We start from the raw sequence: 20,010 nt of genomic DNA, 5'->3' as shown, positions 1-20,010 counted from the left end.
AAGGTGCGGCGTTATGTAGGTTATGGCACGCCTCTCTCTCTCTCTCTCTCTCTCTCTCTCTCTCTCTCTCTCTCTCTCTCTCTCTCTCTCTCTCTCTCTCTCTCTGGTAATAGTTTCATACACATTATTGCATAGTAGTAGTAGTAGTAGTAGTTATCCTGTTTATCTTCTTTTCCTTCTTCTTTTTTTCTTCTTCTTCTTCTTCTTCTTCTTCTTTTTCTTCTTCTTCTCTTTCCTCATTATCTTTCAGTCTCGTTTTCCTCCTCTCTTCTCCTGTTCCTCCTCGCCATTATTTTTTTGCCCTTCCTCTTCTTCCTCCTTACCTTTCCTTAATTCAGCACACACACATACACACACACACACGATAAACCCACCAGCAAATCAAGAAACCAACAAATTCTTCTCTCCCAAACATTTCCATCAAACACACACACACACACACACACACACACACACACACACAGAACCAGACGAAGCAAAAATCTCACGTACACACTCAGGCATGTTAGTATTTACCAACACTGAATACTCGCTCTCCGTGTAATATTTTCCTATTTTTTCTCTTCCCCCATGAGCCAAGTAGAGCGTGGTGAAGTTTCAGGAACGGTCATGATGCTTGGTCATTTTTCTCTCCCCCAGTTCCTCGTTTACTGTCTCTCAATGAAGCAGTGACAATGAAGTGGTTGGGTTTACTGCCGTCATGATGGTGTCTATCCGCGGCAGGTGTGATGGAGGTGTGTGCCAGGGTCCGCCTCTCACGCACGCACCTCCTCTTCTTCCTCCTCCTCCTCCTCCTCCTCTTCCTCCTCTTCCACCTGCTGTTTTTTTTTTTCTTTTTTTTTCTTTTTCTTCGTTTTCCTGTTCTTCCTCGTCTTTCTTCCGGGTTTCTGTTTACGCTTCTCCTTCTTTTTCTTCCTCTTCCTCTTTTTACTGCTCCCATTTCTTCTATCTTTCTTTAATATTCATCTTTACTCATTTTCTTTCTCTTCGCTGTTTTCCTCTTCCTTATTCCTCCTCTTCCTTGTTCCTCCTCCTCCTCCTCCTCCTCCTCCTCCTCCTCCTCCTCCTCCTCCTCCTCCTCCTCCTCCTCCTCCTCCTCATTTCCCAGCTTCTTACCGTTCGTGCAGAATGGCGCAAAAAAGATTGAGCAAATCCTGTTTTTTTTTTTTTTTTCCCCGCGTCTATTGTCGTGTCGCGTTGAGTCGGCGTCTCTCTGTCTCCAGGCGCGGAGGAAACCCACCACCGCCACTCCCGTCTTACGCAATTTATGCAAAGTTTAATACGTTCAGCCTTGAGAATTTTCCCCTCCCCCTAATGACCTCCATTCAAAACACGTTATGAAATTAAAGGGGGAAAAAAAGCAGCACTTGAAAGACTTTTCCTTTATGTTGTTTGTTCCCTTTTCTTGCTTTTTTCCCCTAAGCGCAGATTATGGGTTTAATTTGGAGAATATGTTATGAAATTAAGGGAAAAAAAGCAATATTTCAACTTTTTTTCTAAGTCTTTTTTCCTTTTTTTTTCCCCTCAAGACAAGTTATGAGTTCAAGTTGTCGAGTCTAGTATTTTTTTCTTCCTTTTTTTTTAATCCACATTCTATTCATCTCCTGGTTTCTTTTTTTATAAGTCGGAGGTAGTAAAGTGTGTGGCCTCGGGGACTGGCGGGGCGTGGGGAGTGTGGATATGCGGGCGTGTGGGGAGAAGATGGATGGGGATGGAATGGAGACGTAGTGGGGATGAAACTGAGGAAGATGGGAAGATAGATAGGAGTGAATTAGTATGTAGGGGTGTGGTGTGGAGGAGAGGAAGAGAATAGCTGGATAGATGTGGAGGATAATTGGAGAAGGAACTGAAGATGGGAAGGATGAGGGAAGGAAGGGAGGGAGAGAGAGGAAGGAAGAAAACTCGTATCTTTTATATCACTGACGTTTGTATTAGATGCGTCAAGACTGAAGAACAAAAGTTAATTCACGTGTTTCATAATTTTCAGGTAATTTGTCATTCTGTCTATAAACCTTCGTCAGGAATTTATTAGTTGCTTTGATCTTATGAATGTGCTGCATGTATTAATGTTCCAATTTGTCTCCCTTTGCAGGTGAGTGTGACGCTTTGCCAGGTGATGCAGGTGAGCGGGAGGGTGCCAGGTGCTCTTCCCTTCTTCCTGTCTGGTGGTAAGTACGGCCTGGTATGGTAGAGGCTTGTAAATACTACTCAAATATTTCTCCAGCTTTTGTATTGAGTTATTCAAATATTGTGTAAGATTTTGGGTATCATGTCAACATTTTTTTCATTCTATTTTCTCCAATGTCTGCTTTTGTATTCGAGTTTTACCTTTGTATTCAAGTTGTGGAGGTGGTGGATGTCATGTCAATGTTTTCCAAGGTCTGGTTTGAATATCACCACTTTTCATACTTCATCTATCGTTCTACGTCCCGATTTAGGAGTTTATAAGCAAAGGACGGTGTTTCCTGTACGTCTTACCTATATTTAAGAAGCTACGAGTATAATATCAGCACATTCTCATACCTCATTATCTCTTTGCTTCTTCATATACAAGTTAAAAAGCAGAGCAGCGTTTCCTGTACCACGTATCTATATTTAAACCACAGGTGAAATATCAACTTTTTCTTGAAATTCACTGACTTATCTGCTTTCCAATTTACGTATTGAGAAACAAGTGACGTTGCTACCTTTGCTTCCTGTTCTGCCTCCTGTTGGTGAGTCATTCCAGTCACGTGTTGCTTATGTGGCGCTGTGCTGGTGACGCACCTGTGTACACGTGTTACTGTTCACCTGGCGAACACATGTGGGTGGTTAGAGACACCTGCGCGGCACCATTGACCTCGCATCGCTTATTACAAATGTTGCGCATCTGTTTGTGTACAGCTGCGGGCTAATTACCAGGCATGCCGTCACGAGCCGCTCTGCCCAGATATTCAGGGACATTCCAGGCCTGACTCGAGTCCCTTATAAGTGAAATCACGTCCTACTCTTTTTCCCCGTTCGTCCTTACAGCGAGTGACATTTTACAGGAATTTGCCTAACCCAGGGGAAGGTTAATTAAAGTTTAGGTGGTTTTAGGTACAGTCAGGTAACACGGCCGAGAGGTTTGCCTTGTTTCATTTCATGCCTACCAGCTCTCATATTTTTACCTGAGACATTTAGGCTTAATTCGCCGCTCAGCCGTTTACCTGTCTGGCGTTATGTAAGCGGGCCATTCCACCGCCAGTCTGCCTCTACCTGCCTCACTACACCACACCCCTGTCTTACCGTAACCCTGCCTCACCACAACCCTACACAACACTACATTACAACATCCTTCCTTACCCTGCCACGCTACAACCCTGCCTCACCACAACCCTGCACAACACAACTTTACAACACCCTTCCTCACCCTGCCACGCTACAACCCTACCTTACACCACCTTCCCTCACCTACACCCCCTGCCTCCCTATAACCTTTCTACTTTATCCTCACACTCCCTCAACAAGAACCCAACCCAACGCTTTAAAACAGACAGATCCTTCATCCACATCCCTCCACATTGAGAGAAAAACAACATTCTACTCACACAACACTTCCGAGCTAGCACTTCCAGTCCTTATCACCGGCGTTAAGGGAGCTATAAATACAGAGAACACTCCTTTCCACCCCTTGTACACTTCCCATAACACGCACGCCATCCTTTGATTCAAGCTGCCTGACCCTTATACAGAAACACCTTGCTCTGTCACCACACCCTTTCCCAGAGCCCGCAGAGACCATCAGACTGGTTCTCACGAGTGTTTCACCTGTTAATAATGTAAAGAACTTGTTAACCTGTCATTAGAACCGTGAGAACACCCTTAAAAAATCCGTGTAACTTCAGCTAGAGGCTTTTGAAAATGGAGATACGGCAAAGAAGCTTTTCAGAATAATGGCCATTGTCTCACGCCGGGCAGCTAAGAGAGGAGGAAGTCAGGCGCCGCGCAGTCTGGCAGCCTCTGTGACCTTGTGGCGGCGCATTGTCATCACGTGGAGGCTCTGGCAGGGTGGTGGTGGTGGTGGTGGCAGAGGTAAGGTTATAGATGGTCGTGGTTGTGGTAGTACTCATTTGGATGGTCTTAGTGGTCGTATTGATAGTCTCATGGATGGTCGAAGTGGTGGTAGTTGTGACTGGATGGCTGTGAATGTAGTCTAGTATTAACAGGCGGTTCTTATCACGTATTCTTTCACCGCTTTCAGGGTACAAGAACTTCCAACACCAAATACCTTAACATTTCACTCTAATTTGAATAACCTAAGTCTGTCCAATTACGTCATTATGAGGCATTCTGAGACAGGACGTGCCTCTGATACCCTTGTTTGACTTTATAATCATAAGGGTGAAGGAAAAGCTGGCTTGTGTAATGGGGTGACGGGGTGATGGGGTGAGCTGGGGCGTGGCGGGCTGACGGAGGTTAGTATATGCAGAGCAAGACGAAAGAACGAAGGAAGAAGTAAAGAAAGATAGAAGTACGAGAAAATTTACATTATTTGAAGTAAGAAAACGTAAATAGGAAGTAGAGAGAGAGAGAGAGAGAGAGAGAGAGAGAGAGGCGTACAGGTGCAGTGGTTCCAAAGGTATACAGTTAATGGGTTTTTGCTTCTATCGTGGAAACTACTGCCTTTGTCACCACGCCAAGGTCACCGCCCTCCGTTACGGCCTAATGCTGAAAGAGAAAGATGAAGAGGAGGAGGAAGAGGAGTGGTCGAGTATACGTAATAGTCGGAAATAGTTTAGTAGTTCTTTTTAAGATAGTTTATGGTAATGTTGCAGTACAATTTCCTTCTCTGTGGGTGAAAATACACGGGTTTCCTCTCTTCGTATGTAAATTCCTGGGTCAACGATGATTTGCGTTTTATTATATGCAGTGTAATACTTCCTCTCTCTCTCTCTCTCTCTCTCTCTCTCTCTCTCTCTCTCTCTCTCTCTCTCTCTCTCTCTCTCTCTCTAGTAATTTTGGTTTTGTGATATTTTTAATTGTGTCTTGCGTATTTGGAATAGATTGTCATGCATAGATTATATCAGTTTCCTCCTCCTCCTCCTCCTCCTCCTCCTCCTCCTCCTCCTCCTCCTCCTCCTCCTTTTCCTACCCTCTTTTCCATCTGGTCTTACAATTGCACACATTTTAGCAGCAGATCACCACAAACAACACCATGGCAACACAATTTCATAGCCACAACAAATAACTCACACGACACGACCTCATTATTCCTTCCCTCCTTCCCCTTCCTTCCTCTCCCTCCTTCCTCTCCTCCGTCTCTCACCTGGCAATCTCACCTGTTTCCTGCACACACGACCACTCCTCTGGGATGATCATAGAGTCGTCTTGAGTTGCCTTGTGGTCGTTCTCAGTCTCCACAGGTCGTTCACCCCTCGAGAACTGGACTGGAGGATCGTAGGGCTGGGGTCGTCCTACTGCGTGGGATGAAGTAGCGAACCAAACACGGAGGTACACTTGTTCAGTCTCAAGTGGCCTTCCTCTTCAGTCTCTCCTCTTGGCGGTTCCTCTCGTGGTAAAATTAAGGTCTTACTTTAAAGAACTCGATCTGTGATATAGAAGGATGTGTTTTGTAAGGGATGAATGGAATTGTTTGACCTCCTCACTGACAAGAGATTAAGTGGCTCAGTTTATAGGACTCTGCCTGTGAGGGTTGAAAAGTAGAAGGCATTACTCCACTTTATAATAAACTTAGGAGTTTTTTTTTTCTGTTCCTATTTGAAGTGAATGGCTCCACTCCTCATTCCGCGAAAGTTACCGTAAAAACACTGCATAATAACACTCGTAATTAAAGAAACTGAGAGGAAAGGAAATCGAATGCAAAGAAGTACAGTGAAAAGAGATTGAACTCACGGACAGTTACCGAGAGAAGAAGAGGAAGAGAACAGCGAACAAAGAAGCAGTGATGTAGACAAAGTAGAGAAAGAAAACGAGTCATTGTACTGATGCTAATCTTGCTACTGGAGTGTGATGGAAGTACAGAAAGAAAACGAGGAATGGGCCCTACGTTTGAAGCTTCATAAATAAAACAACTGCAGAGCTAGACCAAGAGAAAATAGAGACAATAAATAAAGGGAAGATAAACCCGAAAAGAAAACGAGATATATGTGTGTCAAGAAAGAAAATGACACAGTGGGCCAAGTTCCGCTATAACCCGGCACAAAGCGAGCCACGTTCCGCTATGACCCGACAGGTGCTTGATTGCACTCACCTGGAACGCACCTCCGCGCACGCACACACGAAAAACCAACGCACGCACACAAACACAAGAAAAGAAAGAAAAAAAAGGAAACACGTACACACAACTACACGTACACATACTAGCCTTCAAACACGCACACACGCACGCACGCACACACAATTACCAGCCATTATTCCCTCCCGATACAACCAAACGATGCCCGAATCCTCTTTTCCTCCTTCGTGACCTTCTGCAAGCTAATAGCACTTGCATATAAGGTGCTATCACGGCTCCCCAGGTACGCCATTAGGGGTGGCCTCACTGTAGCAGCAGCAGTAGTAGTAGTAGTAGTAGTAGTAGTAGTAGTAGTAGTAGTAGTAGTAGTAGTAGTAGTAGTAGTAGTAGTAGCAAAGGAGACCCGCGGGAACTCGTAACCTTTAAATTTCTCGTTCTGTTCCGAAACAAATCGAAAAGGAAATTAGTGTCAGAAAGAGAGAGAGAGAGAGAGAGAGAGAGAGAGAGAGAGAGAGAGAGAGAGAGAGAGAGAGAGAGAGAGGGGGTAAAAAACGGTAGGAAGAAGGGAGATAGAGAAAAAAACACGCTGGGAGACCAAAGAAAACATGTAATGTGGGGGGAAAAAAATAGAAAGAAAAGACAGAGGGAGAATAGAGAAAGAGGAAGGGAGAGAGGAAAATGGAAAAAAAAATGTGGTTAGAAGAAAAGAAAGGAAATACTGCGGAGAAGGATACCATAAAAAAGAGAAGAAGAAGAAGAGGAAGGGGAAAGGGAGGAGAGTGAAGGGGAAGTGAGAGAGAGAAAAAAAGTAACCAAAGAGAAAGCAAAGAAAGGTTTTGTGCCAGAAATAGAAACAAAATAAAGAAGGACGAAGAAACGTGAGGTGAGGAAGGGAGAAGAAAGAGTGAGAATATTCAAGGAGGAAGAGGAAAAAAAGACTGGAAGTGAGAGTAGAGCAAGAGTAAGAGAGGAGAACAGGAAAATTTATACATGAAATGGAGAGAGAGAGAGAGAGAGAGAGAGAGAGAGAGAGAGAGAGAGAGAGAGAGAGAGAGAGAGAGAGAGAGAGAGAGAGAGAGAGAGAGACAGGAAATGAAGAAGGAAAACACGGATAAGAAATTGAGAACATTGCATCATATTCACTCTCTCTCTCTCTCTCTCTCTCTCTCTCTCTCTCTCTCTCTCTCTCTCTCTCTCTCTCTCTCTCTCTCTCTCTCTCTCTCTCTCTCTCCATAAACTCTCACGTTTTACCTTTCCTTTCTCACGACTCGCTTTAATTAACTGAGAGGCGCAGGTAGCGAAGGTGTGGGGAAAGGAAAAAGGTAAAAAAGGTAATGAGAACACCTGTAATAACCAACCATTACCTTCATGTATGCTAATTAATCTACCTTTGTTTACCTTCCACTGGTCATGTATGTTAAAATGAGTGTCCACGTTATCTGAAGTAAATAGAGTAGATTTTTTATTTTTCCCTTTATAAGAAGGTGAGAGGATGAATATGGTATGAGAGAGGGAGTAAATGAGAGGAGAGAGAGAGAGAGAGAGTGGTGGAGGTAGGTATTTAAAAGGGTAGCCTCTAAAAGATAAGCTGGGATCCTTACCCTTAGGAACGCCGTAAAGGTTTCTCAAGTAATTACCGAGATAATAAATAGTAATCTGCTAATTATTTTTGTTATTGCTTTCCTCTTCCTTTTGAGGGAGAGAGAGAGAGAGAGAGAGAGAGAGAGAGAGAGAGAGAGAGAGAGAGAGAGAGAGAGAGAGAGAGAGAGAGAGGGAAACAGAGGCAAACACGAGGGGAAGAGACGCAAGAGGGAAAAAGAAAGGGGGAAGAGAAGGAAGGGAAGAAGGGTTTAGAGAAAGAGAAAGAGAGAGAGAGAGAGAGAGAGAGAGAGAGAGAGAGAGAGAGAGAGAGAGAGAGAGAGAGAGAGAGAGAGAGAGGAAAGCAGGAGGGAAGGAGAGAAAAGTTTAGGTATGAAATTGTTGGAAGTTGTGTTGTGTGAAAGAGAGGAAGGAGGAAACTGAGAGAGGGTGAGGAAGAGGAGGAGGAGGATGTTGGGTTGTTGGGGGTGGGGGGTGTGGCAGATGGCAACATCCGGTTTTTACTACTTCCTGTCATGTGCTAGAATTCTCTCTCTCTCTCTCTCTCTCTCTCTCTCTCTCTCTCTCTCTCTCTCTCTCTCTCTCTCTCTCTCTCTCTCTCTCTCTCTCTCTCATCATTTTTCATCCTTTTTTTTTATTTATTAAACTTATTTACTCTCTGAATTCTTCCTTCTTTCCAACCCGCATCCTCTTGTCATCCTATACCTCCTCCTCCTCCTCCTCCTCCTCCTCCTCCTCCTCCTCCTCTTCCTCCTCTCACCGCGGGTATTTCCTGGTAAACTGAACTGCGTGTATTTATAAAAAAAAAAAAAAAAAATTGTAATGTTTTGTTTCTCTTACCTGAACGTCACTTCCCTCAATTGTTAGAGAGAGAGAGAGAGAGAGAGAGAGAGAGAGAGAGAGAGAGAGAGAGAGAGAGAGAGAGAGAGAGAGAGAGAGAGAGAGAGAGAGAGAGAGAGAGAGAGAAAGCTTTATTGCCAAACGAGGGTGTGGTTGCATTAGTATTGTTTATAAGTGTGTGTGTGTGTGTGTGTGTGTGTGTGTGTGTGTGTGTGTGTGTGTGTGTGTGGAAAGCAAAATGTTGTTTTTGAGACCCTGAGATATTTTGCAATGCGGGAATTTTCCTGTGTGTGTGTGTGTGTGTGTGTGTGTGTGTGTGTGTGTGTGTGTGTGTCCCTCACCTCTCCTCTCTTCGTAAGGGTCAATAGATCTGCTGCTGTTTGCTCTTCGTTTGTGTTCCTTTCATTCTCTCCTTGTGCCCTTAAATTCCTCCACGTTGCCTTCCTCTCTTCTCCTGACCTCTCTCTCTCTCTCTCTCTCTCTCTCTCTCTCTCTCTCTCTCTCTCTCTCTCTCTCTCTCTCTCTCTCTCTCTCTCTCTCTCACATTCTTATCCGCATTTGTTTTATCGAGACTTTCAAGGTTCCTGTTATTTTGCATGTGCAGGCATAACACTTGAGAGAGAGAGAGAGAGAGAGAGAGAGAGAGAGAGAGAGAGAGAGAGAGAGAGAGAGAGAGAGAGAGAGAGAGAGAGATTCATGGCCTCTCCACTTCCTTTAATATAACACGTAGTCTTTCATTCCCTATTATCTTTTTCTCGTGTGTGTGTGTGTGTGTGTGTGTGTGTGTGTGTGTGTGTGTGTCTGGGTGTGTGTGAGTTACACTTCGCTTCCTTTTTAAATTTCCTCTTCCATTAGTTTCCACTGTCCCCCTCTTCCTCTTCCTCTTCCAACACGCTCTTTCTTTCTCCTTTGATATATCACTGTAATTCTTCTCCTCCTCCTCCTCCTCCTCCTCCTCCTCCTTCAGTATTTCGGAAGCCACAACATCAGAGCTCATTCACCTCTCCCTTCCGGTCCCTCCCTCTCCCTCTCCCTCTCTCTTGACCACCACACCATGGCAGGAATCTCGCCCCTATACAGTGCTAACCCCCATCCTTCCATAAGAGCGGAACTTCCACTTATATATATGGGGATAATGATCTGTATAGACTTTCTTCTTCAGTTTCTTGTTGCTTTGTAGGAGTGTTGAGGATTTTAGGATACAGGGAAGGATGACATGCAAGGATGTGATGGTGGTTGTTGCAGGATCTCGGAAGGACATTTGGAAGGGCGTGGTGTTGTTTTATATCTATTTTGTTTCTTGTCTTTCTTTTTTTTCGTTTTTTCTGTCTATTTTTAATCTTCTATGGTGTTACGTTGAGTTCTTTCTTCGTAACTTTTTTTTTTCTTACCTTTTAATTGTCTTTCTTCTGGGTCATTTATTGGTGCCTTCCTTTCTTCCTTTATCCTTTATTTTTACCTTAATTTACATATCATTCTCTGTTTTATTATGTTTTCTTCTTATATCCTTGTTTACTGGAGTCACTTTTCAATCATTCTTATTTCCTTGGTGATTTATGTCTTTTTTGTTTCATATTTCCTCTCTTCTTATTTTCTGCTTATTTTTTTATTTATCCGCACTTTACTTTTTTCATATATTTGCTATTTTCCATCAGTGTATTTTCCATTTTTTCACATCCAAAGTGACAAGACAATTTTTATCCTTTATCTTTTACGCTTTGAAAAAACATAATATTTAATTTTGATGCATTTATTTAATTTTCATGTTTTTAATTTCCTTCCACCTGATTTCCAACATTTTATCCTTTATTTTCCACAGCTTGAGACAAAACTATGATGCATTTATTCCCCTCCATCTATGCACCTGGCCACACCTTCCTTCCTGCCCTCTTTACCGCGGCAGGTGAGGCGGAGACGTGATCTTTCCCTCCCAGGTGAACCCGATGCCCCGAGCGACGTGATGGAGGCAAAGAGGAAAGGAGGGATGGAGGAAAGGAGAGAGTAAGAGGACGATTCTAAGAAGGAAAAGGGATGGGAAGGTCGTGGAGGGAGGGAGAGGACAGAGTAGAGTTGGGAGGGAAGACTGGTGTGTGTGTGTGTGTGTGTGTGTGTGTGTATGTATGTGTGTGTGTGTGTGTGTGTGTGTGTGTGTGTGTGTGTGTGTGTGTTCATCCTTGTTATTTATTATTTGCTGCATTGTGTTTGCTATGTATGTATGTGTGTTTGTTATGAGTAGTGAAGGTGTTGTGTTCACCTTGACTCTCTCTCTCTCTCTCTCTCTCTCTCTCTCTCTCTCTCTCTCTCTCTCTCTCTCTCTCTCTCGTTAGGAAGATAGAGAAACGGAAAGTGAAAACGAAAGGCGAGAGAGAGAGAGAGAGAGAGAGAGAGAGAGAGAGAGAGAGAGAGAGAGAGAGAGAGAGAGAGAGAGAGAGAGAGAGAATCATAACACTTAAAAGTCTCCGCTCTGCTTGCCAAGGTCTAGAAACTCAGCATGGAGCAAGGACGAAAGGGGGAGGAGGGGAGAGGAGAGGGAGGTGCGTCTTACAAGGCTGCGTAGAGAAAAGAGAAAGAGGGAGAAGGAGAGAGAGAGAGTGCGCGTGGCGAGGGAGTGACCGAGGATGCAGGAGTGACTGACAAAGGGCGCAGGAACCTTGGCAGTGTTTCGTCAGCCTTGCCCAAACTCACGCGGGCTGACAATGACTGACCTTTCTGTGTTTCTGTTTCGTGTCAGGGTGGTGAGTCGGCGGCGCTAATTACCTCCCTTCTCGGAGCCTCGGAAATGAGTGTTGTGCTGTGGAAGTAGTTGCGGGAGACTTGCGGTGTTGTGCTGTGGTGTTGTGGTGTGGTGGCGTCATTGTACCGTGTGTCTTGTGTTGGTGTAGTATTGAGCTCGATAAAGGGTTAGTAATGCCACGTGGCTTGTTGGTTCGTTTGTTTATGAATGTTTGTTTATGTAATGTTTTGTTAGTGTTTTTTTTATTTTATTTTATTTTTTTATTTTTTTTTTTGTGTGTGTTTTTGTTCGTGTTTATTTTTTTTTTCCATTCGTATTCTTGTTCGTTTTTATTTTTATTGGTATTTGAATTATTCTTGTTCCTGTTCTTATTCGTGTTCTTACTTGTATTATTATTTATATCCTTATTTTTATTCCTATTTCTTATACATATCCTTATTCCCATTCTTAACCTTATTGCTATTTTCATGTTTGTTCTTATTCCTGTTCTTATTCCTATTATTCTTCCTATTTCTATTCTTATTCTCATTCCTTTTCTTATTCATATTCTTATTGTGTTATGTATTTAATATTCTATAACTTTTTTTTTTCACCTGATTCACCTTCGGCAGTCTTTATTCACCAAGGCAACGACCACACAAGCCTTCTTTATAAATTACTCCACTAACCACACGCATCAAGTACACAGCGTTCCGGTAGATAGATAGGCAAATAGACGGAGATAAATTGATCGCTAGTTACGCTGTCACATTATCCAGAATGACGAGATAAGTGGAGAGTTAGGCAGGATGTCGGATTATTGGGAACCGCAGCATCAGACGAGTGAGGTGGTTTGGATATGTCAAGACGAGGCAGGAGTGTGTGGGGAGGAGGAAGGTTGAGGATGCTGGGGAGAGAGGAGGACTTAACGTTTATGAATGCAGTGACGGAAGAATCATAACGGCTGTGACTGAACAAGGCACCGAAGACCAGCGTTTTGTAGAAGGTTGATCCGCTGTGGTGACCCGTAACGGAGATGCCCAAAAGAAGAAGGAGGCATCGAACCACCAGTATGAGGCGGTGAGTGAGAGTTACGAGGCAAGACCTATAGAGGATGTCCCAGTTACGCAAGGTTAATAAGCGCCGCGTGACTTGTGAAGGGAAGGAAGGAAGGAGGAAAGGCCGCCCCCTGAGCCCCAGCGTCACTCCCCACGACGCTCCTCCGCCGTGCCTGTCCGCGTCCCACAAATCACAGCCACCTAATGACTTTTGGAGAGGGAAGTCTGGAGGGCCCGACACCTGACCCTCGACCCGGAGCCTCCCTACCTCCTCTCAGGCCCTTACCTCCTTCTCCTCCATTCCTCACCCTACTCTTGACCGGCTCCTTCGCTTTACCGTCACCTCTCCTCCTCCTCCTCCTCCTCCTCCTCCTCCTCCTCCTTCTGTTACCTGTGTGCCGCGCCTTTGTGGGACGGTCGTCGTTTGCTATGCCCGTCATCTCCTCGCCAGCCATTCACAGGTCCAACGCTCCTCTCTTGCTCCCTCGTCGCTCTCTCCTCTGCCTCATCGTGACGTGTGGTCGTGTATATCTGCCTCTTCCTATTACGCTTACTGGAGCACCGCCTTATGTGCTGCTCTTTTGCGAGTTTTCTTTTTGATTCGCTGGAGCATAAATGGCCCATGAATCCCCGTCTGGCTGGTTGTCTGCGCGATTATAGGTTCATTCTCTCGTACCAGCCTCCATCCCTCCCCGCCTCCCCGCCTCCCTCTCTCCTGTTTGTTCATGCTGAGGTTCCTCCTGTAAGGTCGTGGTTGGGTCGCTGTCCACGTCTGCTATATACGACCACTTTCTTCTTCGCTTTGTGCTCCCGTTGTGGCACGCTTTCCATTCCCTTGAACCCTTCGATAGCGCACGGGACGCACGCGAGGCATTTGCATGACAATAACACGCAGATGAACCCCCCGCCGCCGCCTGTCACCCCCGAGGCTCCAGGGCGATTCACCTTCACGTTACAAAGGGATTGGATGCCCGTGTGTGTGGCGTCAGACCTTCAGAAGTCGGATTTGTGTATTGCATGTGTCAGGTTTGCCAAGTTATGATTCTTTCCCGAACTGATTCGCGATCCTCGTCCTCATCCCCGCCCTTGTCCTTGTCCCTCCCTTCCCTCCCTTCCCTCCCCCTCCGTCTCCTTCCCTCCCAATCTCCCGCTCCCTGACGCAATACGGGTGGGTGGAGAAAGGGAGAGAGGGAAGAAGGGGAAGGGGAGGACGACAGCTGTACGAGAATATATATATATATATATATATGTTACAGTCAATACCTGAATCCAGACAATTTGTAAAGTGACTTATTTTTTCAGGCAATTTGTGAACTGCCTGGTTAGGTTAGGTTAGGTTAGGTTAGGTTAGGTTAGGTTAGGTTAGGTTAGGTTAGGTTAGGTTAGGTTAGGTTAGGTTTGGTTTAGTTTGGATGAGTTAACCTAACCTAACCTAACCTAACCTAACCTAACCTAACCTAACCTAACCTAACCTAACCTAACCTAACCTAACCTAACCTAACCAGGCAGTTCACAAATTGCCTGAAAAAATAAGTCACTTTACAAATTGTCTGGATTCAGGTATTGACTGTAACATATATATATATATATATATATATATATATATATATATATATATATATATATATATATATATATATATATATATATATATATATATATATATATATATATACTCTGAATTGCAGCATGATGCCGGAAGTGTGTGTGTGTGTGTGTGTGTGTGTGTGTGTGTGTGTGTGTGTGTGTCGCTGGCCACGGCTACACATATGGCGCTCCGTACTGTGGCTAAGTGTTGCGTGGTGGTGATGACGGGAACGAGGGCGACTGAGAGGCAGCGCGGGCTGGGACGGTCTCCAGTCCCTACCAGGTAACACTCTTCCGCCTCCCTCCCCTCCCCGCCTCCACGGACCGTCTCCCCGCCCTTCCGCCACCCCCTCCCCACAGTACCGCAAACGTTTCCTCCCTCCCTGCGGGTAGACACCAGTCCCCACCTGACCGCGGCGGAGCGAGGAGCTGCGTCAGGCCGCAGCCTCCTCCCGGTGACAGGCGCATCGCGGTGAGTCTTGCGACGCGTCGTGTGTGCAAGGTGTTGGCTGTTGGCAGGCCGGTGGAGTGTACCGGTGGTGATGAACTCTGAAAAGTATCCACCACAGCAAAAGTTTTGGAGTGAATCACAGCGACAGCGTCACGGTTTTGTGCCTCAAAGTACACACGTCATACCGTGTCACGCCCCTAGCTGTGGCGATCACAAGCCTTGCTGGACACTGATTGATTAACATGGGAACACCGTGGTCCTGATGAAGGCGTCAGTGGTGAGTCAGACGTGACTCAGCCGCCGTGACTCAGGATAGAATGTTCCTACGTTGGGGTGACGTACATACGTGCTAATTATTACTTAACCACCTCTGAACAACAAGTCAGGCGGACGCGCTTCCTGTGTTGTAGGTCTGAGGTCTGTGTTTACCTAGAAAGTGACGCGGTGGTGTTGTCCCGCGCCGCGCCGCGCCGGGCTGCCCTGGGCACACTGTTTACATCTGTCACGTGCACCACGGTTCCCCGTCTGTTCCTCGTGAAGGGGCGCCGCCGCCCGTACACCCCTACACGGCACAGCTGACGCGGACGTGCAGTTGTTGCAGAGGCGCCCTTCAGATATCGATCATTGGTCACGGTGAGAGTATTGTCAATAGTGAACAAGAGAGAAAGACAAGTATCGATCCGAAGCCACAAAGAACCGCCTGCTGGGCCGCCTGTCGCGGTGACGCCTTGTGCACCCTCAGGGTCGTTCTCCCCCGCCCCAGGCAACACGCAGCACGCCCTGTCGTGCTCCGCCCCGCCACCACGCGTGCCCTGCTCTACGTGCCCTGAAGGAGATACAAGCAAGACGCTAACAAGGCACTAGGGGCCCAGGGGCGACGTGGCGCCTGTCAGGCACCGCGATTAGGCGGTGGTGATGGCTGTACCATGAATCTTGGCGGAAGGATGCGTCTCGTGCCATGGCGCCGCCAGGCTCAGGGCAGGGCCTCCTCTGCCGCAGCCTGGCGTCTCTCAGCGTCATGATGCTGACTGTGTGTTTTTGGGATGTGTTTATCAAGCGTGTGTCAACTGTTTCAGAGTGTAGCGTTGCAAGTTGTGTCATAACTGTGTGTGTGTGTGTGTGTGTGTGTGTGTGTGTGTGTGTGTGTGTGTGTGTGTGTGTGTGCGTGTGTGTGTCACTGTCACTGCGTACACCACAACATCTAACTGGTGTGACCTTTCTGGCCATGCGAGGCGTCACTCGATGCCCCGGGGGAGTACTTGTGCCGGGGTGGCGGTGGGCGGCGTCCACTTGAGAGAGTCGGTCGTCCGTAGCCGTCTCGTGCACATGCCTATAAGGGGACGAAGGAGGGAGGCTAGTGGGCCGCCCCGCCATTAACACTCCCTATCAAAGTGGCGCCACGACAACCCTTGGCAGCACCTCGCCACTCCGGTACACTGTAGCACTCGTAACAAATACAAGACACCGCACTTCACTGTATCTTGGACACCAGTAACAGTTCAGGACCTGTAAAGAATAAAAAATCTAAGCTCACCCAGATATATTAAAGTTAATGAGTGAAGTGATTGAGTAGCGTGTCGTGCGAGGCTGTTGATGCATCGTGCGGGCGTGTGCGTGTGTCGGTGATGTACAGGTAACGTCCAAGGTGTGAAGGTAGTGAGTTAGCGTCCATTAAACTCGCCACACTTAGCGTTAACTCTCCGCGCGCCGCTTCGAGACCCGCAAAGCATAACAGTCGTGTAAATCGCCTTCTTTACTGCCGTACCTTTCTCTGCGCGGGAGAGCGAGGACCCGCCGCAGATGTTTTCTTGCCTTTTAAGCGCGCGAGGCAAGTTTAGTGTCCACGGGTTGCACTTGAGATAAATAACTTTCGTCCACATTACTGACTGTTACTGTGGAGGGAAGCTTTTTATGGGTAACCTTGTATGAGTGACGGTGACTCGTTATATGGTTGTTAAGGTTTATGTACCTCTTTATGCTGCTATTTAAATGAGTACTACTGATTCATCCTTACTTAGTCATGCACTGTTTGTTAACGTAATGTTCTAATGAGACGAAAATTCATAACTTTTTATATTTTTTGTGTAGTTTCGTATATATTTTCACTTAGTTAACATTTTCCCTGGGTTATTTTGTATAGATCTTGATGAATAACAACAAAATAATCAACCACTTCACATTTCCATAGATAATCTTAAAACCAACTAAATATAAAACTCAAAAGCAACACTTACTCACACAATGCAACATTACGATGAGTCAGACATGAAATGGGTCACCAGTTTCACACATTCTTGGGCAACCAGCCTCTTAGACACCACGATGAGTAAGTAACCTGCAACCCCAGATCCTTTCCTTGCTTCCTCGTACTCTCATCCTTCCGTCATTTCCGGATGGGTAAGAGAGAGGCACCTGGCAGCGATCATTTGCATTTCGCCGTATTGGGAGAGGTGTGGGATGCTCAGGTTACCTTCCAGCGCGGGGACAGGACGAACTCAGCTGCGTGTAAGGGGAACCAGTCATCCAGGAAGCATTGTAAGACGAGACGGTGGTGCGGGACTATGCTGTAGGGGAAAGGCATGGTGGTGGTGGTGGTGTATAAGGGTGCGGAAGAATAGATGGTTAAGGGTGGTAGCGGAAGGTGTGTTGGTGGTGATGGTGGTGGTGGTGGTTGATTATAATGCCGAGAATGGAGTTTATTGGTAGAAATGGTGATGTAATGGTGTGTGGTGAAGTACTTACGACTAGATGGTGATGGAGGTGATGGGGATAGTGGTGTGTGGTGGTCAGTGATGGTAGAGCACTTAAGAATGAGTGGTGATGGAGATGATGAGGATGGTGAGAGGTGGTGCCGAGTGATGATAGTGAAGACAGATCAGCTAATTTAAAAGAAGCAAACACACGGATATGTTTATTAACTCCCTCATGTAGTAAAAAAGACACTGAATTGCTGCGTTTTAGAACTCAAACACGTGGACTTCTCTTCCTTACGTTGCCTTCGTCTATCAAAACAAACAGAGAGTCACATCCATCGGGCCGCAGCAGGAGGGAGGTGGCGGGCACTGGCGGCGCGTGACAGGCCCTAGTGTCGGGGTAATGGATAGGAGGCGCCCACTGCACATCCCGCCACTGTCTCATATTACCCTTTTACCCTCGCCCACCCTCGCCCACACTTGCCCACCCTCGCCCACACTTGCCCACCCTCGCACTTCTTCACTCTCTCACCGCCCACCACCTTTCGCAATCTTCCCCTTCAGCTTTTTACTTGACAAGGTCCTCAGGGGCATGTGAATTGAGTCTCCCTCTCTCCCTTTCCCTTTACTTTCCTTACTTTCTCCCGCTCTCTCACGTTCTGTTTCCATTTTCTCCATTTTTCCTCATTTTTCTTTCCTCTCACCCCTTTGCTGTTTCTCCCTCTCTTTTTTTTCTTTTCTTTTTCTTCGTTTTTCCCTTACTCCCTCGCAAAAGGATCCAAAATCTGAGTGTGTGTGGTGAGGAAGTATATTCACCAGTGCGCGTGTAGTCTGAGTGCGGGTGAGCGTGGAACCAACAGCCATGAATGGAGCATAAATACCCCGGGGGAGGGAAGGTGGGCGTGATTTCGCGAACTCGGTAAAACTCACATCATTTTGTATCACGTAATATTGACCTGGGAAACGCCGCACGACGCCCTGTATTGTAAACCCCACCACACGTTTTTCTTTGATGCTCCTCCCACAACCCAACCAAACCAGCAGTTAACCAGAGAATAACAATCAAAAGTCCCTCGATTTATATTTTTCGCTCTCAATAAAACTTCATCACGTAGACGAATCTTCCCGCTCACCTCCCCGCTTCTTGAGGCCTCGAATTGTCGCTTTTTTGTTTTCGCTGCCAGGTAACTGTCCGCGTGGCTGTGAAGGCTGCAAAAAACCGCGTAATAAGGACGATGTAACGTTATTTGACTTCCGTGTTCAATGCGTTAGTTATTCAGGAGGGAGAGTGGGAGGGGCGAAGAGGAGGAGGGAGGGGAGGAGGAGAAAGAGGACAGTAGCACCTTTTTCCGTTCCCTTTTCCCTCACTCCTCGCCTGCTCAGATGACCTTTGCTCTCGTGGAAGTGTCAGAGAGAGAGAGAGAGAGAGAGAGAGAGAGAGAGAGAGAGAGAGAGAGAGAGAGAGAGAGAGAGAGAGAGAGAGAGAGAGAGAGAGAGAGAGAGAGAGAGAGAGAGAGAGAGAGGATAAGTAATGATCTATCTACCTGATAAGGATGAACTAAAGCTTGTGTGGGTCTTGACTGGTAGACGTCTGTGTGTGTGTGTGTGTGTGTGTGTGTGTATGTATGTAGAGAGAGAGAGAGAGAGAGAGAGAGAGAGAGAGAGAGAGAGAGAGAGAGAGAGAGAGAGAGAGAGAGAGAGAGAGAGAGGGAGCACGTGTGGCATTAATCGGGAAGCAAAAACTGAGGACAAAATCATCTCAGTGGCCTTGAGTCTTCCCTGGGCCTGGCAGGTGACCGCGTGCCCTGAGGGGGTTACCTGAGGCCCCTCCCTAAACCCTCGCCTTACCTGCAGTATTTTTTTTTGTCACCGCAGATTCTCACGTGTTCCTTTTACTACCCTCACCTCCCGGGCACCTTCCGTTCACCTGCCCGTACCTGCGCTCAATGTAATTTACCATTCGCATTTCAGGGAGGAAAGGTTAACGTGAGGTACATGTGGAAAGGTTAAAAAATAGGCAAAGGAAACAAGGAAATACAGTATTACAGAGAGGAAATTCAACTACAAAGGAAAAGAGGTAAAAAAAGATAGTTCATGGTTAGGTAACGTGTAGTCTTTGTGTGCGTGCGTGCGTGTGTGCTGCTAGAAGGTTCCTTAAGCAAAATGTGGTCGTTTTATGAGTCGTAGTGCGTTGTGGCCTTGAAGTTACCGAGTACTAAGAGCGCGGTGCAGCTGAGGTTCGTGTTAGGAAGTGGCAGTCACCGCGAAGGCAGGAACGGAATGAAAATGGGACTGGAACGCGCGTTAGACAGCCTATTAGGGACGTTTAAATGCAGCACCATTGGGGAAGCATCATTCATAAGCCCTGATTCTGAAGCGCCACTACATTCAATAGGCTCTACATTGCAGTTACACGGGTTTTTAATGGTGATTATAGGGTATAGTGACAGATTAACAAGATTTCTTCGTTATGAACTGGAGAAGCACTCTTAAGGACCAGGGAAATCGACTCTGTGGCCTTTGAAAATTGTCCAGGTGAGAGCAATAGAGCGTCTCTGAATCCTGGCCTGAGTTCAACCCTGGTCTGTAATCTTTCCTCCTGCGTCACTGTTCTTAGTAAATTAGAGTTGTGAAGGATGCGGTCTCTCTCTCTCTCTCTCTCTCTCTCTCTCTCTCTCTCTCTCTCTCTCTCTCTCTCTCTCTCTCTCTCTCTCTCTCTCTCAAAAGCCGCGATAAGATAACGTTGCGATGTCTATTTCAGTTAGATAAAAGACAAAGAAAGCACGCGATCGAGATATTGATTGAGATTAGATTACTCTTAAGGAATGATCTCGTGAGAATGTAAATATGTG

At 46.2% G+C, this 20,010-nt stretch overlaps 1 protein-coding gene across 1 annotated transcript; it reads right to left on the bottom strand.

The window, feature by feature from the left end:
- Positions 1-3,926: 3,926 nt before the first annotated feature.
- Positions 3,927-6,509, bottom strand: LOC135090810 (uncharacterized). Its single transcript, XM_063987876.1, has 3 exons — positions 6,413-6,509; positions 5,288-5,438; positions 3,927-4,161 (listed from the first exon to the last, which is right to left on the bottom strand). Exons 1-3 carry the CDS (start codon positions 6,507-6,509, stop codon positions 3,927-3,929), a joined length of 483 nt encoding a protein of 160 aa, XP_063843946.1.
- Positions 6,510-20,010: the final 13,501 nt, after the last annotated feature.

The sequence above is a fragment of the Scylla paramamosain genome, chromosome 36 (assembly GCF_035594125.1).
Source record: "Scylla paramamosain isolate STU-SP2022 chromosome 36, ASM3559412v1, whole genome shotgun sequence".
In the NCBI taxonomy this organism is placed as follows: Eukaryota; Metazoa; Arthropoda; class Malacostraca; order Decapoda; family Portunidae; genus Scylla; species Scylla paramamosain.
The sequence above is the reverse complement of the archived record's forward strand: the minus strand, read 5'-3'. Positions and strand labels throughout refer to the sequence as shown.

Excerpts from the sequence above, each read along its gene's own strand:
- LOC135090810 (XM_063987876.1), bottom strand. The coding sequence starts at position 6,509 with ATGGCGTACCTGGGGAGCCGTGATAGCACCTTATATGCAAGTGCTATT. Across the intron at positions 5,439-6,412 it reads GAGGATTCGGGCATCGTTTG|TAGGACGACCCCAGCCCTAC; the intron begins GTTGTATCGGGA and ends CATCCCACGCAG. Across the intron at positions 4,162-5,287 it reads GAAACAGGTGAGATTGCCAG|CCATCCAGTCACAACTACCA; the intron begins GTGAGAGACGGA and ends CTACATTCACAG.